Consider the following 26,777-nt stretch of genomic DNA (forward strand, 5'->3'; position numbering starts at 1 on the left):
GGTTGGGGCTGGCAAAGAACAGAACAAGGGTAGGGGTGGCTAGGAGATCAGTGGACATGATTGTTTGGTCATAGGAGCAAGTCCATAGTGCAAAACAAGGAACTCATGCCAAAAGTGGCTGTGCACACCAGGTGTTCGACAGAAAGCCAAGTGCACTTAGGCAACTCTTGGAGTGGCCAAAATCTCCAGATCAGTGTCTCTTTAGATGCAGGAGATGGTGGTAAGATTAGTTTGGCAAAAACAGAAAGTTGATAGTGCAAGTTTTGCAAAACTCCAGTTTTGGGCAGAAAGAAAAAGGGTTTAGAACGTGCACTTCAAAATCTCCAATGAGCCCAATCTCCTGGACTTAAGAGTTTGGTAGGGAGGGCTACAAGTAGGAAAAAGCTCAGGGTTACTAGAGCAAGGAAAAGTATGGTTGCAGTGCAAATCATCAAATTGGACCAGAATGCAAAAGAGGTTGATCCACTCAAATTTTCCAAGGAACACCACTGGGTTTTTGCTTGAAGATGAATGGTATGCATCCATTGACATCTCCAAACCCTTGGAAGAATTTTTAAAGAAATATTTAAATGGGTTGTAGTGCAAAAGTGCCTACTGGACCAGAGTGGAAAAGTTGGTGTAGAGCTCAAAATCTCCAATGGCCAGGAGGTATTTTTGCATAGAAGTGATGTGGGAACATCACATGACATCCCCAAAATTTGGTGGAATTTTTGAATGCATTTCTAAAAAGGTTGTAGTGCAAAACAGGCCCCAAATGCAAAAGGGGTCATTTGAAAGGGATAAAGTTTTGAGAAAATAAAACTTGCAATATTTGAACCCACTGATAAATAATTGTTTTATTATAGAGAGAAATCAAGTCCAACAATACCATTTGAGAGTTTTACCACTAGAGGCAAAAAAAAATTCAAAATCATAGAAGGTAAATCCTGACAATTGGAAAAGTTTTATTTCCTGGCAACATTTTAATAAATAAAACAAGGCCAAAATTTTGGGGTGTCACACAATTGATCCCCTATACTTGTGGGTCATCAAGGCTATTTTCTAGCACCGTTGCCAGGGAGTGAAGCGCCTTTGGTAAGTGGAATTTGGTAAGGAAACATTTATATAGTGTGCTGAAATTTATTGTTACTTGTTACTATGGAGAACAATCCTTTGAGGGGTTTGTTCGGGGTATATTCACCTCGTCCGGAACCACAATTAGCTACCCTCAACCTACTGGACCTACTGAAAATATTGAATATGAAATTCCTTCGGGTATGATAGAACAACTGCTAGCTAATCCTTATGCAGGAGATGGAACCGAACATCCTGATATGCACTTGATATATGTAGAACAAATTTGTGGGTTGTTCAAGCTTGCAGGTTTACCTAGGGATGAAGTGATGAAAAAGGTTTTCCCTTTATCTTTGAAGTGAAAAGCATTGGCATGGTATAGGCTATGCGATGATATTGGATCATGGAATTGGAATCATTTGAAATTGGAGTTCCACCAAAAAAATTATCCTATGCATCTAGTTCATCGTGACCGGAATTATATATATAATTTTTGCCTCGTGAAGGAGAAAGTATCGCTCTAGCTTGGGGGAGGCTTAAGTCAATGTTAAATTCATGCCCCAATCATGAGCTCTCAAGAGAAATTATTATCCAGAACTTTTATGCTCGGCTTTCTCGTAATGATGAAACCATGCTTGATACTTCTTGTGTTGGTTCTTTTATGAAGAAGACTATTGAATTTTGGTGGGATCTTTTGGAAAGAATTAAATGCAACTCTGAAGATTGGGAACTCGACGAAGGTAAAGAGTCAGGTATTAAACTTAAGTATGATTGTGTTAAATCTTTTATGGATACCGATTCTTTTCAAAAATTTAGCACTAAATATGGACTTGACTCCGAGATAGTAGCCTCCTTTTGTGAATCCTTTGCTACTCATGTTGAACTCCCTAAGGAGAAGTGGTTTAAATATCAGCCACCTGTTAAAGAAGAAACTAAAGAACCGGTACCAGTTAAAGAAGAAACTATATTTTATAATGTTGATCCAGTTGTTCCTTCTGCTTATATCGAGAAACCACATTTCCCTGTTAGGATAAAGAAACATGCTAAAGTTTCAACTATGGTTAACAAAAGCTATATTAGAACACCTAAACCTGATGAACAAATTAAAGTAGAACCTAGCATTGCTATGGTTAAAGATCTCTTGGAAGAAGATATGGATGGGCATGTTATTTACTTATGTGAAGAAGCTGCTAGAATTGCTAAACCTAATAGAAAAGATAAACATAGACCTGTTGTTGGCATGCCTGTTATTTCAGTTAAAATAGGAGATCATTGTTATCATGGTTTATGGGACATGGGTGCTAGTGTGAGTGCTATTCCTTACACCTTATATCAAGAAATTATGAAAGGCGTAGCACCAGCTGAGATAGAAGACATAGATGTTACTATTAAACTTGCTAATAGAGACACCATATCACCAATTGGGATTGTTAGAGATGTTGAAGTCTTGTGTGGGAAAATAAAATACCCTACTGATTTTCTTGTTCTTGGTTCCCCACAAGATGACTTCTGTCCCATTATCTTTGGTAGAGCTTTCTTGAACACAGTTAATGCTAAGATAGACAGTAAGAAAGAAACTGTTGGTGTTAGCTTTGGTGATGAGTCTCATGAGTTTAACTTTTCCAAGTTTAGTAGAAATCTTCAAGAAAAATAATTGCCTAGTAAGGATGAATTAATTGGTCTTGCTTCTATTGTTGTACCACCTACTGATCCTTTAGAACAATATTTGCTAGACCATGAAAATGATTTACATATGCATGAAAGAAATGAGATAGATAAGATTTTCTTTGAATAACGTCCTCTACTTAAACACAATTTGCCTATTGAAACTCTAGGAGGTCCTCCTCCACCTAAAGCTGATCCTGTGTTTGAATTAAAACAATTGCCAGACACTTTGAAATATGCTTATCTTGATGAAAAGAAAATATATCTTGTTATTATCAGTGCTAACCTTTCAGAACATGAAGAAGAAAGATTATTGAAAGTTCTAAGGAAGCACCGAGCTGCTATTGGATATACTCTTGATGATTTAAAGGGCATTAGTCCCACTGTATGTCAGCATAAAATTAATATGGAACCTGATGCTAAACCCGTTGTTGATCACCTACGTCGGTTAAATCCGAAGATGAAAGAAGTGGTAAGAACGGAAATATTAAAACTTCTGGAAGCAGGTATAATCTATCCTATAGCTGATAGTAGATGGGTAAGTGATGTTCATTGTGTCCCTAAGAAAGGAGGTATTACTGTTGTTCATAATGATAAGAATGAGCTTATTCCACAAATAATTGTTACAGGCTATAGAATGGTTGATTTTAGAAAATTAAACAAAGCAACTAGAAAATATCATTACCCTTTGCCTTTTATTGATCAAATGCTTGAAAGATTATCTAAGCACACACACTTTTGCTTCCTAGATGGATATTATGGCTTTTCACAAATACATGTTTCTCAACCTGATCAAGAAAAGACCACTTTTACTTGTCCTTTTGGAACTTATGCTTATAGACGTATGCCTTTTGGTTTATGTAATGCACCTGCTACCTTCCAAAGATGTATGACTGCTATATTCTCTGACTTTCGTGAAAAGATTGTTGAGGTTTTCATGGATGACTTTTCTGTTTCTGGGAAGTCTTTTGATGATTGTTTAAGCAATCTTGAGCGAGTTTTGCAGAGATGTGAACAAACAAATCTTGTCTTGAATTGGGAGAAGTGCCACTTTATGGTTAATGAAGGCATTGTCTTGGGTCATAAAATTTCTGAAAGAGGTATTGAAGTGGACCAAGCTAAGGTTGATGCAATTGAGAAAATGCCATGTCCTAAGGACATCAAAGGTATTCGTAGTTTCCTAGGTCATGTTGGTTTCTATAGGAGATTTATCAAAGACTTTTCTAAAATTTCTAGGCCTCTTACTGATCTTTTGCAAAAGGATATTCCTTTTATTTTTGATGATGATTGTCTTGAAGCCTTTGAAACACTAAAGAAAGCCTTAATATCTGCACCTATTCTTCAACCACCTGATTGGAACTTGCCTTTTGAAATCATGTGTGATGCTAGTGATTATGCTGTTGGTGCTGTTCTAGGACAAAGAGTTGATAAGAAATTGAATGTTATTCATTATGCTAGTAAAACTCTAGACAGTGCTCAAAGAAATTATGCTACTACTGAAAAAGAATTCTTAGCAGTGGTGTTTGCTTATGATAAATTCAGACCTTATATTGTTGATTCCAAAGTAATTGTTCACACAGACCATGCTGCTATTAAATATCTTATGGAAAAGAAAGATGCTAAACCTAGACTTATTCCCTGGGTTCTCTTGTTGCAAGAATTTGATTTACATATTATTGATAGGAAAGGAGCAGAGAACCCAGTAGCTGATAATTTGTCTAGGCTTGAAAATGTGCTTGATGACCCACTACCTATTGATGAAAGTTTTCCTGATGAGCAGTTAGCTGCAATAAATATTGCTAATAGTACTCCTTGGTATGCTGATTATGCTAATTACATTGTTGCTAAATATTTACCACCTAGCTTTACATACCAGCAAAAGAAAAATTTCTTCTATGATTTAAGACATTACTTTTGGGATGACCCACATCTTTATAAAGAAGGAGTAGATGGTATTATTTGACGTTGTGTACCTGAGCATGAACAGGGACAAATCCTACGGAAATGTCACTCTGAGGCTTATGGAGGGCATCATGCTAGAGATAGAAGTGCTCACATGGTATTGCAGTCTGGATTTTATTGGCCTACTCTCTTCAAGGATGCCCGTAAGTTTGTCTCATCTTGTGATGAATGTCAAAGAATAGGTAATATCAGTAAGCGTCAAGAAATGCCTATGAATTATTCACTTGTTGTTGAACCATTTGATGTTTGGGGATTTGATTATATGGGACCTTTCCCTTCCTCTAATGGGTATACACATATTTTGGTTGTTGTTGATTATGTTACTAAATGGGTAGAAGCTATTCCAACCAGTAGTGCTGATCACGACACATCTATTAAAATGCTTAAGGAAGTTATTTTCCCAAGGTTTGGAGTCCCTGGATATTTAATGACTGATGGTGGTTCACACTTTATTCATGGTGCTTTCCGTAAAATGCTTGCCAAGTATGATGTTAACCATATAATTGCATCACCTTATCATCCTCAATCTAGTGGTCAAGTTGAACTTAGCAATAGAGAAATAAAATTAATTTTGCAAAAGACTGTCAATAGGTCCAAGAAGAATTGGTCTAAGAAACTAGATGATGCACTTTGGGCTTATAGAACAGCATATAAAAATCCTATGGGTATGTCTCCTTATAAAATGGTTTATGGAAAAGCTTGTCATTTGCCTCTTGAGTTAGAACATAAAGCATATTGGGCAGTCAAAGAGCTCAACTATGATTTCAAACTTTCTGGTGAAAAGAGGTTATTTGATATTAGCTCTCTAGATGAATGGAGAACCCAAGCTTATGAAAATGCAAAGTTATTCAAAGAAGAAGTTAAAAATGGCATGACAGAAGAATCCAAAAGCGTGAGTTTAAAGTTGGAGAATATGTTCTTTTGTACAACTCTCATTTTAGATTTTTTGCAGGAAAGCTCCTCTCAAAATGGGAAGGCCCATATGTCATCGAGGAGGTTTACCGGTCTGGAGCCATCAAAATAAATAATTCTGAAGGTTGTCAATGGGTAACGAATAAAGCATTATATCTCAGGTACGTCCATTAACATTGAAAGTAATATTATCCAAACTTTGACATAAAGTACACCGGAAGAGCACATAAAAGAGTCCTTCCGGAACACTCCAGAATCGTTAAAATAAGGAGGTACATGATACGGTAAGTAAACGGACTCCAAAAAATCTGCAAAAATATTTTTTATCAGTTTTGGAATATTTTAGAATTTTGGAAATAAAGAAACTCCCAGGAAGCGTCCCCTAGTGGGCACAAGACACCAGGGTGCCCTGGCGCGCCCAGCTGGGTTGTGCCAACCTGGGACACCTCCCGTACTCTGTTTTTCTGCCGTATGCTTGTCCTTCAAGATAAAAAATCTATATATACTTCCCGAACCTGTTAATCACCGTATCGCGAAGAAATCCTCTGTTCTCTTTTCTTGTTGTTTCCGGTCAGATTTATCAAGCCAGGCATCATGTCTTCTTGCTCCTCCAACAACATGGAAAAAGATGCTTGGTTGATGAAGATCGAGACAAAGAGGGAGGAGCCCACGGACTCCGTCAAGGCAGACAAGGGCAAGGAAGCTACCGTAGATCCATCCCCGATGACAGCACAAGCACTGCTGGCCGAGGAGGAGGAGGAAGATATCCTTAAACCCTATGTAGCGACCCGACCCGAATGGATCAAGTCTCTGTGCTTAAGTGTCATCCCTGGATCGGTATGCTGACACACACAGTACTCGAGGATTTATAACAGAGGTAAATCACATGTATAAAATAACGTAAATACTATTACCTCAATCCAAATAGCGGAAGTAACAAGGTTGTGGATTCCCATCAACACCAACGGCAAAGTTGAGTGTAGAAATCGTAACCCTAACGTATCACTTACTCGTCGTAAGATATCCTGCAACATGAAACGTTGCAGCCCGAAAACGGGTCAGCACATGGAATATGCTGGCAAAGTAACACATAGAGAATAATGAACAATAATAAGGCTATACTACATGCATATATGGCTGGTGGAAAAGCTCTATGGTTATAATGTTTTTGCGAAAAGCCAATTTTTCCCTACTGCAAAGGAATAAATTTTACTTAACTATCATGGTGGTTGTGAAACATTGAGATGGTTGACAGCATCTCAATCCCAATTAAGTATCATCATTAACCCAACAATATTAATTAAAGTAACATGATGAGATTAACGAGATAATCCAAGAACTAGATACTCAAGATGTCCATAACCGGGGACACGGCTAATCATGATTAGTTTGTACACTCTGCAGAGGTTTGTGCACTTTTCCCCACAAGACTCGATCTCCTCCGTTGGATTACTCGCACTACATGGTGTTTGAGTAACGGATGACCGAGACACAGTCTTTGAGAAGTGTTAGCACCTTACGATGGGTAGACCGGTACACCTACATCCCCTACATCTGCTAGTCTACCACTGTAAGAGTTCACACGACTTAATCAACTATGCTAGAGCCCATAATAGCTTGTGGCTGCACACGGAAGTTTCTAGCATGAATAATCTCACGATCCCTTTGAACCTGGGTGGCGGTCCAAAAGAAAAACAGGCAATCCTGGAATACCCAGGTACCTCAATCCACCCAGATGTGTGTTTAAGTTGCCACCTTAGGTAAACCATTAATTTACAATCTCACATCTGTCATGGAAATCTCTCAAACCCAATCCACGTCTACGAGCATAGCATAGCAATATAAGCAAACGTGAAGTAACTCCCAAGGGTTTGATAAATAAAACAGGACAATAGGTACTACCTCAACTACTTCCCAATACCCACAATTTAATTAGATCCTAATCATGCAAGTGTTTGAGGAAAATAGATCTAATGCAATAAAAACTAGGTATGGAAGGTATATGATCAAGTGTTACTTGCCTGCAATGTTGATGAAGATGATTCGCACTCAAAACTCTGGATAGATCTACTCGTCACACTCCGGTCAATCTATCGTAAGCAAGCAATGGTAACCACACATAAGCAATCACTCAAAAGATCGAGAAGAACGAAGAAGACACTTCGGCATCAAAACCAAGCAAATAACTCTTGCAACATAAAACAATTTCTAACAGTACCAAAATTATGTGAATTTGGCCTTATCAGAAAGTTTAGGTCAAGAGCTTCGCTTTGCAAAAAGAATCAACTCAAACGGAGTTACGGAACTTAAGTTATGAATAAAAGAAGTTTGAATTCAGATTTTAAAACTTTCAAAAACATGTTTAAGTTGTTTTACTAGATAGAGGAGATCATAACGAAGAAGTGGGCGTTGGTTTCGTTGGATTTGGACAAACGAGTAAAAAGTTATAGACGTTTGAAGAACAGGGACTAAACTGTAAATAAAATCAGCACAGATAAGTCCCTCGCGAAAAACTAAAATAAAAGAAAAAGACTAAATAGCGAACGTTCGCAACACAGATCTACAGAACGAAAACGTTCACTAAAACTAACTAAACAAAAACGTTCGTTAAATAACTAAATAAAAAAATGGGTTTCTAAACAAAAACCGAACCTTAAAATAAACCGTTCGGATCGGTTGGTTTATCTCCGGTTCAAGGGAAAAGACCGGGGCGGCGGCTACTCCGGCGGCGAGGCAGACGGCGGCGACGTCGGGCGCGGCTGCGGACGGCGGCTCCGGCGAGAGGAAGCGCGGGCGGTGGTGCGGGGCAGCGGCGCGGGCGGCGCAGGGCAGCGGTGCGGGCGGAGCAGCGGCGGCGGCGGGAGCGGCGGCGGCGAGCGCGGCTGTTGCGGTGAGATGCGGCGGTGGCGAGGAGAGAGAGGAGAGAGGGGGCCGGGGCGGCGCCTTTTAAGAGGGGGGGCCAGGAGGTGGCGTGGAGGAGGGGTAGGAAGAGGCCGGGGGCGACACGGCGTCCATGGCGGCGGCGGTCGGTGTGCGGGAGCCGGTCTCCTGCGGGAGATCGGGGACGGGGCGACGGGCGAGCTGGGCTGGGCCGCGGCCTGGCCTGGGAGCTGGGCCGGCCCAGCCGGAGGGGAGGGTTTTTTTTAAACTCCGACAAACAAAATAAAAACAAATAAAAGTAAAAATATTATATAGGCATATAATATATCAAAATTTTCAGAAAAAGATTTCCTACAGCGTGAACATTTTTCTAAAGTCAAATAAAGTCCTCAAAAATTCAAATAAATCAAACAGTGCTTCTGCCTTAATAAAATCCAATAAAAATCATTTTAAAAATACCAAAATGATTTCAAATTTATTTCTCTCCAATTTTCTCATGTAGGGAATCATGTTACCCTATTTTCTGTATATTTTGTTTTTGGAGAAAAATAATTTGAATAAAACTCAAATAACTCCAATATTGAAAAATAATTTCAATGGGACTTTGAATAAATCCTTTGAAACTCCCAACTCATATTTCATTTGTTTTGAAGAAGTCATTTTATCTTCTCTCGTGAAAATCATTGAGTTGCATAAAGTTTCAGAAATGGGAAATATTTTCAAATGAAATTCCAATATTTTCAACACCCCTTGTCATTTAAATAAATGGAAGAAGTCATGTCATCTTCTCTCCAGGGTTTTGTGGTGAAAAGAATTTGAATTCATGGAGATCATAACAGCAAAAATGAAAGTTTGGGAAAGTCCTTTTATTCCCTCTCATTTAACTTTCAAAAAGTTTTGAATTCCACTCAATTTCAGTCAATCAATCAAACAATCAATCCAATCTATCTGTTTATTATAACATTCCAAAATTTAGAATTTTGGGATGTTACAAACCTACCACCCTTAAAATGAATCTCGTCCTCGAGATTCGGAGAGGCTAGAAAGAAATAGGTTAGGGTTTGGGGGTCTCCTCAAAATCCATCGATCATCTCAGGGGTCTGGGGTGCTACCACCCTTAGAAACATTGCTACGGTTCCACCAAAACTCGTATACTCAATCCTTGTTGTTGACAGTGTCAGTTTTCTCAGATTCTCAGAAAAATTTCTTTTCTGGCTCTTTGGGTAACGGCATAACCTTTTCCTCAATTCTTCTGTCTTTCATCTTGGTAAGGTTATTCCGAGATTGGGTCTTCTTAGCTGACGGGTCTGGCGCCAAAACTAAACAACTATCGATATCTCATGGTGGTCAACGATTTATGGTTTCTCCTGCAGGAAATGGGTCTGGTTGATCCTCACCGTATAACCTACGATTGGCAACAACTACCATGTACAAGGGAAACATTCTTATACCATTCTAAGGTTCAAACAAGGTTTTGATCGTCGTCTCTCTACTATAGGTAAGTCACTCAGATTTACCATCCCGTATAGCAAAGCGAATAATAAGAGTAAGTCGGTATGGTGATCAATCCATCCCGCACCCAAATCATTACCTTGTATATGGTTTAGCGAATCTCGCATTCTAACACTCGGTCATCCTCACAAGCATTGCAGAATTTCTCTTGTCGATGAACCAAGTTCGGAAAAATCCAATGATTCTGCAAGCCAAACAAACATCTATCGTTCCTTCACAACTCTCAGGTTTTGCGTAACTCCTATAAGATCGTCTATCGATAAAAATTGTAACTTCTTCCAGGGTCTTTCCTTCAGCAAGAATGTGCTTGCTTCTTGGCGGGTCCTGGGGCCTGTGGGTTATGGCCCATCTCATCACTTGTAGTTCCTTGAACTTATCATCGAGCACTGATCATTATTCCAACATCCAGCTTCCAGCATTCTTAAATCCATCCCATTGTACTGTCTTCCTTCCTTCTATTGGCACCAAACTAGGACATGATTGCTCAGACTCATCATGGAATTTCCATTGATCCATATTTCCAACATCATACCTCCTTTATATCCAATAGTAATTCATCTCTTCATCCTCGGGGGATATCCCACATACCGAGATAAAAAAACTTATACTATGAAGTCCATACTCCACTTCGTGGAACATCATTATCCTTTCCAGGGTCAAGCGTCCTTACAGGGGAATATTGGCCATCTCTGCATGGCACTTCTTCAACTGGGAAACATGAAACACATCATGAACTCCTGACAGTCCTTCGGGTGACTCCAACTTGTTGGCCACTTCTCCCATACGCTCCAAAACTCGGTATGGTCCTACAAATCTCGGGGCTAACTTTCCATTAACTCCAATAGTTTAACTCCTCGCAGAGGGAACACACGAAGACATGCTCCGTCTCCAATTTCATAGACTACCTCCTTTACATCCAATAATACTCCATACCCTCATATTCTTGGGGTATCCAACATGTCGAGATAAAACTCATACTTATTTTGTTCGAAATCCACTTCGTGGAATATCATTACCTTTTTCCAAGGGTCAAGTTTCCTCACATGGTACTACCACCCTTAAGATGCACAATCTTTCATAGACCATATTTCTCATATCCTCGAAAATGGTCAAAATCTTTCTTCATAGAGTAACAACTCATAACATCCAAATCAGTATCAATGATGCTAACTTTATTGATTCCCAAATTATTACAATCTCCTTCATTCCATTACATGCCTCAACCCGATACCTCACAAATAAAAGAAATGTCCACACTACTACTACTATATTACTCGTTGCGCTCAACTATTTATCACAAGTCTCCGTCTCCTTGGGGCATTCTCTGGCAAAGTGCCCTGCTTCATCACAACGGAAACATATTACTTCTGACATATCTCGGGGTTTCCTTGTGATTATATAGCCTCCTGGGGTCCTCATCTTCCCTTTTGGGCAATCATTGTGGTAGTGTCCGGAATTTTTGCACCTGAAACATGTGATATGACTCAGGTCTCTCTTTGTAGAAATTGGGTTGTTCCTGGGATCCAATCTACTTTTCCTCCTGGACTTTTCCGTTCCAATCAGGGCTTCTATTTCCTGTGGGTCATACTCTACTTCCTCTGTCGGGAATTCTACTAAATCCCCATTCAGACAATTTTGGGAGATGTGTCCTTCTTCTCCACATGAATAGCATGACTTGGTGCAGGGTTTAATTGGTTCTTCTTTGGGTGTGTCCTCCACCTCTTCCTTCATCACAGATTCCTCTAAAATTTCCATGAGGGCTCTTTTCATTGCTTCTTTCTTCTGCTAGACGGTCCTTTGTACCATGGGGTAGATGTGACACTGAGCAGGGTAGTGGGTAGTCCCTTCACACAAGAAACAAGTGATCTGCCGAGTTGGGCATTCTTCAGCTGGGTGACTTCCTTCACAATTAGGGCATTCATCCTTGTGTTCCTTATGGTTGTGTCCTATTTCTCCACAAGGCTTGTATGCACAAGGTTTCTTCATATCCTTTCCATAAGGCTTCAATTTCTGGGACACAAGACGAGATCTTTGTAGAGTCCACTTAAATTCTTTCCAAGTGGTTACTCCTTGCCATCCATTGGTGGTTTGGTACATCCTCCACCAAGTAGCAGCACCTCTTTCAAAACATTGAAGAGCATGCCGGGTCATATCCTTTCCGACTATAGGGTTATTCTTCATGTGATCCTCCATGTTCTGAATCCATCGGTCCGTCTCCAATTGACTCATCGGTCCAGAAAATACAAGCTCATCTCCATTCATCCTCTATTGGGTCCATGGGTTTGGGGTGAGATAAGAGAGGTCGAGAGGGATGCACACAATGCAAACAATAGTTTTGAAAAGACAGATTTTATTGTGGCTGTCGGAAAAACAACAAACAAATGACAGCTCACAAACGTCGCATCTAACGTAGGTATAGCAGGGGTTGGGTCTTCTAGAGGTCAATAAGTCTTCAACGTCGCCAAACTCTTCAAGTCTTGTTCATGTCTCCGATGGCTTCTTCCAATCATGCTTGTCCTTCTCAAGTTCTTTTGCCAAATCATCTCTGTTGACGCGAAGTCTCTCGTGACGTCCTTTAATAATTGCGTTCCAAACTTCTGGGTCTCAACATCCTTGGCATGAACCATGATACTACTGTCCTTCAGTTCATGACGAATCTTTGTTGTCTCGAGGTTTTGCTCCTCCATCCTGGCTACTTTCAGCTTCTAGGTCCTGAGTTCTTCATGAAATGCTTGCTTTCAAATACGGCTTCTGGTAGCTCCATCTTAACTTCTGGATGTAATACTCCAGATCCTGGTGATACACCGGTCTAAGTTAAAACTTCATCTTTTGCTGATAGGTGCTCCATCAGCCTTCTACCATCCAATCCTTCCATGCTTTATGCATGCTTAACTCGGCACGGTGACAATAGCATAAGCGGACGATAACATCATGGATAGCCGTGTTTATGCCCATGTTACTGCCATGAGCTTTCATTCCATAACTGATATCTCCTGTCTTTGGGTTTCCTTGACAAAACTTTGAGTTCTAACTCTCCATGTTTCGGTCTTTCTCCGATACACCTTGCTCTCGAGTATTGACAGCTTCCATAGTCTGCCAAGTTCCATAAGGGTAACCTTCCTAGGTCATACACATCTGGCAATTCTTTAGAGCCTTCAAATTCTCCCAGTCTTCGGAATCTTCAACCGTTGTAGTTTCCATTATCATAATGCACGGTAAAGATCCTCTTTATTCCGAATGGTCTTAGTTGTCCGATATCTTGTACTTCTTGAAGTGGTCTCATCCGTCGAATCTTCGAGTGGTCCAAAAGGAAAAAGGGTATGGTCTCACTAAAAGGGAATATTTGAATTAACTCAGAAGAGAAGAGAGGTAAAAGATCTTTTGGAAAAGGAAAGTTTTTAGAGAAAATCCTTCCTATGGGCTTGCCAGTTTCTAGGGTCACGTCCTACAGTCAACATGTGCTCTGATACCATCTTGTAGCGACCCGACCCGAATGGATCAAGTCTCTGTGCTTAAGTGTCATCCCTGGATCGGTATGCTGACACACACAGTACTCGAGGATTTATAACAGAGGTAAATCACATGTATAAAATAACGTAAATACTATTACCTCAATCCAAATAGCGGAAGTAACAAGGTTGTGGATTCCCATCAACACCAACGGCAAAGTTGAGTGTAGAAATCGTAACCCTAACGTATCACTTACTCGTCGTAAGATATCCTGCAACATGAAACGTTGCAGCCCAAAAACGGGTCAGCACATGGAATATGCTGGCAAAGTAACACATAGAGAATAATGAACAATAATAAGGCTATACTACATGCATATATGGCTGGTGGAAAAGCTCTATGGTTATAATGTTTTTGCGAAAAGCCAATTTTTCCCTACTGCAAAGGAATAAATTTTACTTAACTATCATGGTGGTTGTGAAACATTGAGATGGTTGACAGCATCTCAATCCCAATTAAGTATCATCATTAACCCAACAATATTAATTAAAGTAACATGATGAGATTAACGGGATAATCCAAGAACTAGATACTCAAGATGTCCATAACCGGGGACACGGCTAATCATGATTAGTTTGTACACTCTGCAGAGGTTTGTGCACTTTTCCCCACAAGACTCGATCTCCTCCGTTGGATTACTCGCACTACATGGTGTTTGAGTAACGGATGACCGAGACACAGTCTTTGAGAAGTGTTAGCACCTTACGATGGGTAGACCGGTACACCTACATCCCCTACATCTGCTAGTCTACCACTGTAAGAGTTCACACGACTTAATCAACTATGCTAGAGCCCATAATAGCTTGTGGCTGCACACGGAAGTTTCTAGCATGAATAATTTCACGATCCCTTTGAACCTGGGTGGCGGTCCAAAAGAAAAACAGGCAATCCTGGAATACCCAGGTACCTCAATCCACCCAGATGTGTGTTTAAGTTGCCACCTTAGGTAAACCATTAATTTACAATCTCACATCTGTCATGGAAATCTCTCAAACCCAATCCACGTCTACGAGCATAGCATAGCAATATAAGCAAACGTGAAGTAACTCCCAAGGGTTTGATAAATAAAACAGGACAATAGGTACTACCTCAACTACTTCCCAATACCCACAATTTAATTAGATCCTAATCATGCAAGTGTTTGAGGAAAATAGATCTAATGCAATAAAAACTAGGTATGGAAGGTATATGATCAAAGTGTTACTTGCCTGCAATGTTGATGAAGATGATTCGCACTCAAAACTCTGGATAGATCTACTCGTCACACTCCGGTCAATCTATCGTAAGCAAGCAATGGTAACCACACATAAGCAATCACTCAAAAGATCGAGAAGAACGAAGAAGACACTTCGGCATCAAAACCAAGCAAATAACTCTTGCAACATAAAACAATTTCTAACAGTACCAAAATTATGTGAATTTGGCCTTATCAGAAAGTTTAGGTCAAGAGCTTCGCTTTGCAAAAAGAATCAACTCAAACGGAGTTACGGAACTTAAGTTATGAACAAAAGAAGTTTGAATATGAATTTGTTTGAATTCAAATTTTAAAACTTTCAAAAACATTTTTAAGTTGTTTTACTGGATAGAGGAGATCATAACGAAGAAGTGGGCGTTGGTTTCGTTGGATTTGGACAAACGAGTAAAAAGTTATAGACGTTTGAAGAACAGGGACTAAACTGTAAATAAAATCAGCACAGATAAGTCCCTGGCGAAAAACTAAAATAAAAGAAAAAGACTAAATAGCGAACGTTCGCTACACAGATCTACAGAACGAAAACGTTCACTAAAACTAACTAAACAAAAACGTTCGTTAAATAACTAAATAAAAAAACGGGTTTCTAAACAAAAACCGAACCTTAAAATAAACCGTTCGGATCGGTTGGTTTATCTTCGGTTCAAGGGAAAAGACCGGGGCGGCGGCTACTCCGGCGGCGAGGCGGACGGCGGCGACGTCGGGCGCGGCTGCGGACGGCGGCTCCGGCGAGAGGAAGCGCGGGCGGTGGTGCGGGGCAGCGGCGCGGGCGGCGCAGGGCAGCGGTGCGGGCGGAGCAGCGGCGGCGGCGGGAGCGGCGGCGGCGAGCGCGGCTGTTGCGGTGAGATGCGGCGGTGGCGAGGAAAGAGAGGAGAGAGGGGGCCGGGGCGGCGCCTTTTAAGAGGGGGGGAGGAGGTGGCGTGGAGGAGGGGTAGGAAGAGACCGGGGGCGACACGGCGTCCATGGCGGCGGCGGTCGGCGTGCGGGAGCCGATCTCCTGCGGGAGATCGGGGACGGGGCGACGGGCGAGCTGGGCTGGGCCGCGGCCTGGCCTGGGAGCTGGGCCGGCCCAGTCGGAGGGGAGGGTTTTTTTAAAAAAAAAACTCCGACAAACAAAATAAAAACAAATAAAAGTAAAAATATTATATAGGCATATAATATATCAAAAAATTTAGAAAAAGATTTCCTACAGCGTGAACATTTTTCTAAAGTCAAATAAAGTCCTCAAAAATTCAAATAAATCAAACAGTGCTTCTGCCTTAATAAAATCCAATAAAAATCATTTTAAAAATACCAAAATGATTTCAAATTTATTTCTCTCCAATTTTCTGATGTAGGGAATCATGTTACCTTATTTTCTGTATATTTTGTTTTTGGAGAAAAATAATTTGAATAAAACTCAAATAACTCCAATATTGAAAAATAATTTCAATGGGACTTTGAATAAATCCTTTGAAACCCCCAACTCATATTTCATTTGTTTTGAAGAAGTCATTTTATCTTCTCTCGTGAAAATCATTGAGTTGCATAAAGTTTCAGAAATGGGAAATATTTTCAAATGAAATTCCAATATTTTCAACACCCCTTGTCATTTAAATAAATGGAAGAAGTCATGTCATTTTCTCTCCAGGGTTTTGTGGTGAAAAGAATTTGAATTCATGGAGATCATAACAGCAAAAATGAAAGTTTGGGAAAGTCCTTTTATTCCCTCTCATTTAACTTTCAAAAAGTTTCAAATTCCACTCAATTTCAGTCAATCAATCAAACAATCAATCCAATCTATCTGTTTATTATAACATTCCAAAATTTAGAATTTTGGGATGTTACACCCTACCTTACTCACCTTACTCCTGCTTAGATTGAAGCTTTTCATGTCATTGAAATAGTTCGCATACAAAATAAGTATCTCACTCGCGAAAATATTTTGCATCAATAGCATATCACCTATCTCCGAAGCGTCATCCGCCGGTTGGAAAATCTCTTGATCCTTAAGGATACGATTGCTTCATCACCACCACCATCTTCTTCACCACCAAAAGAGAACTGAGTATCGGGTATGGGCACTCCCCTTGGCTTCCGCCAAGCTTAGGGGAGGTGCCCCGGTATCGTATCATCCCACTATCCATTTGCTTTTACTTATTTTTAGTTCGATCTTTTTGCTTTAGATGAAATAAAGTTAGTTCAATCCTTTCTTATTTGAGAGTTTGCTTAGTGATCTATCATTGTAATCGTGTGCAAGTTATATAATAAAGTTAGTTTGAGTTTTTTGCTTTTTTTACTTTCATGTTGCAAAAAAAGTAATAAGAAAGAAAAGGAGAAAGGAAATAAATAGAAAGAAATAAATAAATCAATAAGATCATATACTAATCCTATGGTAGGTGATAGCACCACATAAGGAAAAAGTATAAGTAGAAAATTTTATTAGAGATTGACAAACGTAGCATTAGTCAATAATGCAACTCATGAAAGAATTAATAAGGGAAGAGAAGATTCACATATAAATATACTATCCTAGAAATCTTTTGTGATTGTGAGCTCTCATCAAAATATTATATGCCAAAATTGTTGACGTTGGACAAGGAAGACAACTTAATGGTTTATGTTTGTTTATATTCACATAGAAGTCCTATTGTCATAGATCCTTTAACATGTGATGCTTGCCCCTATCTTTGCTAGCCAAAAAATCCGCACTAAGTAGAGATACTACTTGTGCATCCAAAAACCCTTAAACCCAAATCTTTTTCAAGTGTCCACCATACCTACCTAGGGATTGAGCAAGATCCCTCAAGTAAGTTGTCATCGGTGCAAAAAGGCAATAAAAATGCTTCTAAATGTGTGAGATCATTTAGTGTAAGAGAAAATTGAGCGTTGTACGAACTTGGATGACAAAGAATAAAAGCGACAGACTGCATAATAAAGGTTGTCATCTTAAGGAGCAATACAATGTGACGTTCTCTTGCACTAAGGGATTGAGCATACAAACAAATAAGCGCATGGCAACCTCTGCTTCCCTCTACGAAGGGCCTATCTTTTACTTTTATGTATTTACTTTTATGCAAAGAGTTAAAGTTTTTCTTCTATTCCTTTTATTTTCTCCTTTGGCAAGCATCATGTGGTGAGGAAAGATCTAGGCACATATGTCCAGCTGAATATAGATAGCATGAGTTATTATTGTTAACATCACCCTTGAGGTGAGTATGTTGGGAGGCGAAACTATAAGCCCCTATTTTTCTATGTGTCCGGTTGAAACGTTTTGCTCATGGGTACGAGGTGAGTGTTAGCAATCATAGAAGACTATATGATGGTTGAGTATGTGGACTTGCCTAAAAGGCTCCGACACGTGACCCTTCCTGAAAAGATGATGAATTGTAGTTGCAAAGTTGACTGAGAACATAGTTTGTTGGTTTCTAGTAGAGTTTTTGCTTTATACTTCGATTGAGTGATGAACTATCACTTATTCATGAGAAGTATATGATAAAAGTTCTATGATAAAATTCCTATGTTTAATTTGTTTTCTGTTATAATAATCAACATGATGCTTCTATGTCTGTATTTTGTTTTTATCGACACCTCTCTCTCAAAGCATGTGGACATGTTTTTCGATTTCGGTTTTCACTTGAGGACAAGCGAGGTCTAAGCTTGGGGGAGTTGATACGTCCATTTTGCATCATCTTTTCTTACTGTTATTTATAATGTTTTTATCCATAATAATGCTTTTTGGAGTAATTCTAATGCCTTTTCTCTCATAATTTGCAAGGTACACACTAAGAGGGAGAATTCTGGCAGCTGGAAACCTGGACCTGAAAAAGCTACGTCAGGCCAGCTATTCTGCACAACTCCAAACAAGTTGAAACTTCACGGAGAATTTTTATGGAATATTTAAGAATTATTGGAGCCAATAACTACCAGAGGGGGCCGCCAGGTGGGCACAACCCACCTGGGCGCGCCAGGGCCCCCAGGCGCGCCCTGGTGGGTTGTGGCCTCCTCGGCCCACCTCCGGTGCCCATATTCTGATATATCGGTCATTTTGACCTAGAAAAAATAAGGAGGAGACTTTCGGGACGGAGCACCGTCGTCTCGAGGCGGAACTTGAGAAGGGGCACTTTTGCCCTCCGGCGGAGCGATTCCGCCGGGGGAACTTCCCTCCCGGAGGGGGAAATCATCGCCATCATCATCACCAACAACTCTCCCATCTTGGGGAGGGCAATCTCCATCAACATCTTCAACAGCACCATCTCATCTCAAACCCTAGTTCATCTCTTGTATTCAATCTTGTTACCGGAACTATAGATTGGTGCCTATGGGTGACTAGTAGTGTTGATTACATCTTGTAGTTGATTACTATATGGTTTATTTGGTGGAAGATTATATGTTAAGATCCATTATGCTATTTAATACTCCTATGATCATGAACATGTTTATCATTTGTGAGTAGTTACTTTTGTTCTTGAGGTTACAGGAGAAATCATGTTGCAAGTAATCATGTGAACTTGATATGTGTTCGATATTTTGATAGTATGTATGTTGTGATTTCCTTAGTGGTGTCATGTGAACATCGACTACATGACACTTCACCATATTTGGGCCTAAGGGAACGCATTATAGAGTAGCAATTAGATGGTGGGTTGCGAGAGTGATAGAAGCTTAAACCCCAGTTTATGCGCTATTCCGTAAGGGACCGATTGGATCCAAGAGTTTAATGCTATGGTTAGAACTTGTTCTTAATACTTTTCTCGTAGTTGCTGATGCTTGCGGGAGGGTTAATCATAAGTAGGAGGTTTGTTCAAGTAAGAACAACACCTAAGAACCGGTCCACCCACATATCAAATTATTAAAGTAGCGAACACAAATCAAACCAACATGATGAAAGTGACTAGATGAAATTCCCGTGTATCCTCAAGAACGCTTTGCTTATCATAAGACACCATTTTGGCCTGTCATTTGCCTCAAAGGGATTGGGCTACCTTGCTGCACTTTTGTTATTACTGTTGCTACTTGCTCGTTACAAATTATCTTGCTATCAAACTACTCCGCTACTTACAATTTCAGCACTTGCAGACATTACCTTACTGAAAACTACTTGTCATTTCCTTCTGCTCCTCGTTGGGTTCGACACTCTTACTTATCGAAAAGAGCTACAATTGATCCCCTATACTTGTGGGTCATCAATCTCTCCTAAAGAGGGCCGTGAAATTCTAAGGGAGATTCATGAAGGAGATTGTGGCCATCATGCTGGCTCTAAGTCTCTCGTGGCGAAGGCTTTTTGTCCTGGGTTTTATTGGCCGACGACTCATGCTGATGCAGAAGATCTGGTTAGCAAGTGCGATGGTTGTCAGAAATTTTCCAGACGAGCTCATGTGTCGGCTCAATAATTGAGGATGATTCCAATCACTTGGCCGTTTGCGGTCTGGGGGCTGGATATGGTTGGGCCTTTCAAGAGATCCAAGGACAAAAAGACCCACCTTTTGGTGGCGGTTGACAAATTTATGAAGTGGATTGAGGCAGAGCCGGTCAGCAAGTGTGACGCGGCCATGACGGTTCAATTCATTAAAAAGGTGATTTTTGTTTCGGCTACCCTCATAGCATCATAACTGACAATGGTACTAATCTGTCTAAGGGTGTTATGAAATAATTTTGTCAACAAGAGCATATTCGTCTTGACGTTTCGTCAGTGGCTCACCCCCAGTCCAATGGTCAAGCTGAAAGAGCAAATCAAGAAATCTTGAGAGGCATCAAGCCCCGCAATATGGTCCCTTTGCTGAGGACGTCGGGTTGTTGGGTTGAGGAGTTACTCTCGGTTCTTTGGAGTATCAATACTACCCCCAACAGATCCACGAGTTATATGCCTTTCTTCATGGTTTATGGAGCGGAGGCGGTTCTTCCCAGTGACATCCGTCACGACTCGCCCTGGGTGACGGCTTATGTTGAAGCTGATAATGAAACAACACGTCAGGATGATCTTTACTCCTGGAAGAGGAGCGTGACCTTGCGGCGGCTCGTTCGGTGATTTATCAGCAAGATCTGCGTCGTTATCATAGTCGTCGGGTTAAAACCCGGACCTTTCAAGAAGGTGACCTGGTGCTCCGGCTCATCCAGGATCAGACAGATATGCATAAATTATCCCCACCTTGGGAAGGGCCTTTTGTGGTCAGCAAAAACCTGAACAACGGGTCATACTACCTCATTGATATTCGAGACCACAAGGACTCACGCACATCGGAGGAGGAGACCCGCCGGCCTTGGAACATTGCTCATCTTCGGCCTTATTACGCTTGAGCCACCGGCTCTTGTGTTGTACATATTTTCATCCATGTATATATTATGATCAGTATAATAAAGACGGCATCCCTGATAATTCAGGGCCTCTGTCGTTTCATCTCTGAGTATCCGAGTCTTTATTATCAGTTCATAAGATCACTTGGGGGCTTCCTGCTGACTGAGCATAGCTATGACTACCCTCTTGATCCGGCTTGCACGCCTTGATACAAATTACTTGGGGGCTTCCTGCTCATTGAGCATAGCTATGACTACCCAATTTGATCCGGCTTACACGCCTTGTTGCAAATTACTTGGAGGTTTCCTGCCCAAGTTAAAGGTTACCAAAGAGAACTTGCTACAGTGCGCAGTTCAAACATAGGTATCCTGCCTTGAGGGCTCATTATATGTCACTTGGGGGCTTCCTGTTCAATGAACATAAACTTTACTTACCCTCTTGATCGGCTTGTATGCCAGGTGTAAACACCAAATTCCGGGTTATCCTGCCTATATGTCCTTGTCACTCCGCCCAGGTAATCCTGGAATGACCCGCCATACTCTCAACAGTCAATCTTATAAAGACCCTGAACTTGTTGAGGTTAAAACAGCGGTTGGTCATGTGAGGGCCGGCTTACGGGTTTGAATGAAGGATTAACTTAGTGGTTGTGCTTCCCATGAAAACACTTGAAATTTCGGCTTGGCGGCCTATGAAAGTCTTGTTTTTCTGATCTGTTATTTTCCGAACATTGTTTGGGTTCATATCCTTGTTCCATATTAACATATGGTTTAAAACAATTCAGGCCATGTAGCCTTAATCCTTATGACTCATATTTGAGCATATCTGGGGTTTTGATAACCCGTTCTAGCTTTGGACGTTAAGTCGCTAGTATACTTTGATTACGCACATGGAGTTATGCGCTATAAGTCTTTGGGTTGTCACCCTCACTGGATATGGCGATGTAAGCCGGCAGTGTGAAACAATTTCACAGGTATGTTTTTACTTATTATATGAATATGCGAGATTTGATAACCCACCCTGGTTATAGACGTTAAAGTTGCCAGAACATATTTTGTTGGGCATTATGACCCGCCCTGGTGTAAATCGCCAGGGCATATGCTGTTTATTCTGTGTGCAAGAACATTGCAAAATAGTATAATCTTCCTTGTAAGCTTGTCAAAGGCACATAGAAAATGCATCAGCAGTTTGAAAGCAAAAACATGCACGATGGCATGGCAGATCATGGTTTTCAAACTAGCCTATTACAAGGCTTTCTAAGGCCCAAATTGATTAAATTGTTTTTCAGAGACAAGCACTATGCTGCAGGTTGAGAACCGCCCCTTTGAGTCAATTGTTCTGGGCTCGGCGGGTTGAAGACTCCGAGTCATCTTGCACCGGTTCTTATTCTTCCTCATCCATTGGCTGGAAGTCAGATGTAGCCCATTTGATCCCAGTCAAAGCTTTGAATACAGCTTCATCATCTATAAGGGTTGATGGATCAATATCATCCACGGCCTCATGAACCGGCGTTGTTACTCTTGAGTTCTCTTTGGTGTAAGCCGCCTGATATTTTGACAAGTCCGTCTCCTCAGCTAGCTTGCTAGCCAAAGGGCGCATTTCCCTTACGCACTTGGTGAAATCTGCTGCTTCGAAGGGAGACCCGTCTTCTTTTCATCTTGGGCAGCCGGTGGCCAACTCTTTTGGGTTCAGTTCTGCTTGCCATGCCTTTGCCCGGCTTAGCGCGGTGATGGCACCGGCTCTGGCGGCTGATTGTTTCAGCTCTTCAACTCTTTGCAGCAGTACAGACAATTTCTCTAGCACTTCCTTGATGAGTGAAGGTGGTTGCTTTTTATGCGAGATAGCAGATATAGCCCGTTGTACACCGGTGTATAACTGTTCCACAAGGGTGTATGTAGCTTTAAGCTTCACGCGCATGTCTTGACCCAAGTTGGAACTTCTGGAGCCTGCATCAGCAACGATATTGATAAACCGGCTGATGGTTGTTATACGTTGGCGGTGAAAGATTGAAGTATAAGATTACTTACCAAAGATGGCAGCGGTCATGCTATTAATTTGATGCTTCAAGCCGGATAACTCGTCAGTCACCGGCTTAAGAGTAGCCTCAACATCTTCAGCTCTTTTTAATAGAGCCGCCTTCTGAGTCTCCCGGCCGGTTCTCTCAACACTGAAATCCCTTTTCAGTTTTCAGTCTCTTCTAAGGCGGTTTTCAGCTCTGACATGGCCTTCGAAGTCTCTGATTGTTGGGATTTGATGTTTTGCCGCAGATCGGTGACTTGAGATTCTTTCATATTTAATTCAGCCTGCAATATACAAAGACAGGCAGCATTATAAACATCATACTTGAAGTCCCAGGCATAATACAAGCATTTTACTTGGCACTTGGGGGCTAATGCAGGGCATCTTTTTTGCATACAAATATCTAATGACCCGACGCATTCTTGTCACATTGAGCTGGCTCATGGGGGCTACATATTTGGATTTGTTCGTAAATATGGTGATAAGTCCCGGCTTAGCTATGCAGCTTAAGCCGGCCCTTGGGGGATACTCATTTGGATCTCGAACACTTTGAAGGATTGCAAGATAGGTGACATTTAAGTCTACAGCATGTTCAATTCTTTCATATCCAGTAGACTTGGCGGCTGATATATACTTATATGAGAAGGCTTTGTTAGTGCTTACCTCAAAACGCTCCTTCATGAGGTTAACCAGGCCAGCTTCAAAGCCGCGACTGGTGTGAAGGCGGTTCAAATAGCCCGCATGAATCTCATGGGCGTTGAACTGGGCATAGCTTCCCAAATCCAACTTCCACTTGCCTTTTTCAGCAGCTGAAAATTCCTCTTTAGCGTTGTGTTTAGATAAGACAATGGGGTTGCCCGGCTCTGTATAACCAACCTCGGTGACAACAACGTCTTCAGCCTTTTCTTCAGTAGGCTTGATGGGACTTGGCGGCTTAGCATTGGCCGGGTTAACATCCATGGAGTCCAATGTGACATTGTGCTCTTATGGCGGCGGATCATCAGCGGCAGCTTCAAGAGTCTGATGGGAAGCTTCTGACATCATTTGCTTCTCTGGCTCAGTGGTGTTGGTGTCATCGCCGAGCTTACTTGTCTTCGCCTTCTTGCTTGGCTTGGCTTTACCACTGGCAATGAGACATAAACAGATATTAGCATGATAATTTGCAAAGGGTTTCAAAGCAAGAAAATTCAATGATTCTCACCTAGGGGCGACTTTGAAGAGGGGGATCTGAGTCCCAGTGGAGCCACCAGATGAGGAGTGAGAAGTTCCTTGATAGTTTGAATCAGAAGGGTTAAGAGGTTGTCGAATAAGACCCGCCTTTGGAAAAGCTAAGTCGGAAATCTGTGAAACCTCTGCTCGGCGTTTGCGAGGAACCGACATGTTAGGTAAGCCGGAGGAGAGATTCCCACCGCCTTTGTTCCGGGTCGTGCGGTGAACTTCGTGCTGCTGCTTCTTCAAAATAAAGTTGGGATCCAGGTAAGCTAAAGGGTGAGAAAACCTTACTTTCCGACTCGCTTGACGAACTTTCTGTCCTTGTAGAGGTTCTGAGTCGGAGGAAAGGATAGTTACCTCTTCACCATCTGCATGACTGGCCTCCGCGTCATCTTGATAGTAATCAATGTTAATAAGACGAACAAAGAAAGAGCCAAGGGAGTCAAGTTCTACCTCCGACTCATCATCCAGAGTAAATAAATCAGTTGTATCTACCTTCTTTTTGGCAGGCTTCTTGGAAACCTTGGTCTTGGTTCTGACCTTCTTGCCCGGCTTACCTTGGAGTTTCTTGTTCCAAAAGGGGGAATCAGCCTGCAGAAGTTCAAGTAATAATGAGAAGGCAGTTTGACAAATAATGAGTTAGTGAAAGTTGCTCGAAAAATACTTACAACTGGCGGCTTGTTGAGGGTGCAGAAGGGGTTCAGCCCCACTTTGCTGCAAGTCTCTAAACTCTCGTTGAGAAGAGTCTTGGTCATATCATTGATTTGTTTATCTTCCAGACGGATTGGAGAGTAACGCAGCGGGTCTTTGACATCACCGGTATACTCACACATTAAACCGGATCGGCGGCTTAAGGGTAAGATTCTCCATGCAACCCAGCATCAAACCAGATCGACTCCAGTCAAACCATTGGCCATCAAGGCCCTAATCTTTGAAAAAAGGGCATATATTTGGCCCGTTCTTCTGTGCTGATCCGCTCTGGGAGAGGATGTCTGTTGCTAAGTCGGCTTTCACGGTAACCCGGTAGAGGATTTTCACCTTATGGAGATGTATCCTTGCAGTAAAACCAATTCTGGTTCCAATCCTTAGGGTGTCTGGGAGGTGCGGCGGCAGGAAAAGTGGCTTCTTTCCGCCTCTGAATTGAAATGCCACCTAGTTCTAGGCTGGGCCCGTCTGTGAACTCGGTCTGGCGGTTCAGGTAATAGAATTCCCTGAGCAATTCTGCAGTGTGCTCCTGTTGAAGGTACACTTCACAAAAAACTTGTAAGTTACAGATGTTTGAAAGAGAGTTGGGCCCGATGTCTTGAGGATGAAGTTGGAAGAAATGCAGCACATCACGAAAGAATTTTGAGCCGGGTGGAGTGAATCCCCGGAGCATGTGATCAGTAAAAACTACGACTTCGCCTTCCTTTGGATCACGGGTGGTTTCTGTTCCTGGGACTCTCTAGTGGATAACATTCTTGGCAGCTAAGACGTCTACTTGGACATGCTCATTCAGTGTTTGCTCTGTAAACCGGGAGGCGACCCAATTGCATGAAGTGACAATTTTGGTCATTTTTGTTGATGGAAAGCCTAGAAAGGAAAATATTGCCGGATTAAAGTTATGCTATTAAGCCGTCCAGTGATCAAAAAATAAGTGCACTATGCCAGGCTAATTCATATGCCGAGAATACATACTATAAAGGTTGGCATGATTAAACCGGAAGACGATGCCGGGTTATACAGATTCTGAATATATACTAATGGCTTAAAGTGGGGCTAATGGTGTCTGGCGGGTCACGGCCTATCGTATAAGCCGCCCGCACGACCGCAGTTCACAAGTGTCTGTAGACCTATGAGTGAAATTTTGCTAAGTACTGAACAAACAGGTTCTACAGATCAGTTCTATTATTTTGGATCTACGACAGTTCAGAAAATAAAATAAATCTTAAACCTAAGGTGGCGGCAGCAGAAGAACTCGTGTGCTCAGATGGGATCTTGTATAGAAAAGGTGTTTTCTGCTATTGGAAAGGGATGCTAAACTACTACCGCACAATTTCAGTGACGTGTTCGGATCAAACTATGTGTTCTAACTAGGAGAATGAAGAACAGTGAAGAACACCGACGAATAGCGGAAACCCTAGTGAAGATTTGTTATGAGGGAAGCTGAGTGCTTACTGATGCCGAGGAACAACGGAGGTGTGTCGCGATTTTCTGGTCTGGTCAGGTTGATGCAGCGGCTGGAGTTGCTGCGGTTGATGAAGGACGACGGCGGCGGAGCTCGGTTGCAGCGGAGTCGCGAGGAAGAAGAAGATGTGAGGACAGGGGTAAAAAGTGAAAGGAAGGGCCCCTGTCCCTATTTATAAGGAAATGACTAGACGGCATGCGCGGGAATCGAGGAGGCCGAAAAATGGTTATGTGGCTATATGGACGCCTTGATTTTCAGGGGTCCATTAAGATAAGGATCTGTTGAGATATCCTGGGCTTTGTGCGAAGTTAATGCACATGATGTCATGGCGGGTTACCACGATTCTGTGATGTGAGGTCATG

At 41.5% G+C, this 26,777-nt stretch overlaps 1 protein-coding gene across 1 annotated transcript; it reads right to left on the reverse strand.

The window, feature by feature from the left end:
• Positions 1–23,053: 23,053 nt before the first annotated feature.
• Positions 23,054–24,832, reverse strand: LOC123497082 (uncharacterized). Its single transcript, XM_045233017.1, has 3 exons — positions 24,238–24,832; positions 23,700–24,159; positions 23,054–23,320 (listed from the first exon to the last, which is right to left on the reverse strand). Exons 2-3 carry the CDS (start codon positions 23,994–23,996, stop codon positions 23,198–23,200), a joined length of 420 nt encoding a protein of 139 aa, XP_045088952.1. The 5' UTR covers positions 23,997–24,159; positions 24,238–24,832; the 3' UTR covers positions 23,054–23,197.
• Positions 24,833–26,777: the final 1,945 nt, after the last annotated feature.

Source organism: Aegilops tauschii, chromosome 2, assembly GCF_002575655.3.
Source record: "Aegilops tauschii subsp. strangulata cultivar AL8/78 chromosome 2, Aet v6.0, whole genome shotgun sequence".
Classification (NCBI taxonomy): Eukaryota; Viridiplantae; Streptophyta; class Magnoliopsida; order Poales; family Poaceae; genus Aegilops; species Aegilops tauschii.

Bases quoted from the DNA above. Each gene is read 5' to 3' on its own strand.
- LOC123497082 (XM_045233017.1), bottom strand. From the start codon at position 23,996: ATGGATGTTAACCCGGCCAATGCTAAGCCGCCAAGTCCCATCAAGCCT. The intron at 23,321-23,699 runs GTAAGCACTAAC...TGTATATTGCAG, and splicing joins TCATGAAGGAGCGTTTTGAG to GCTGAATTAAATATGAAAGA.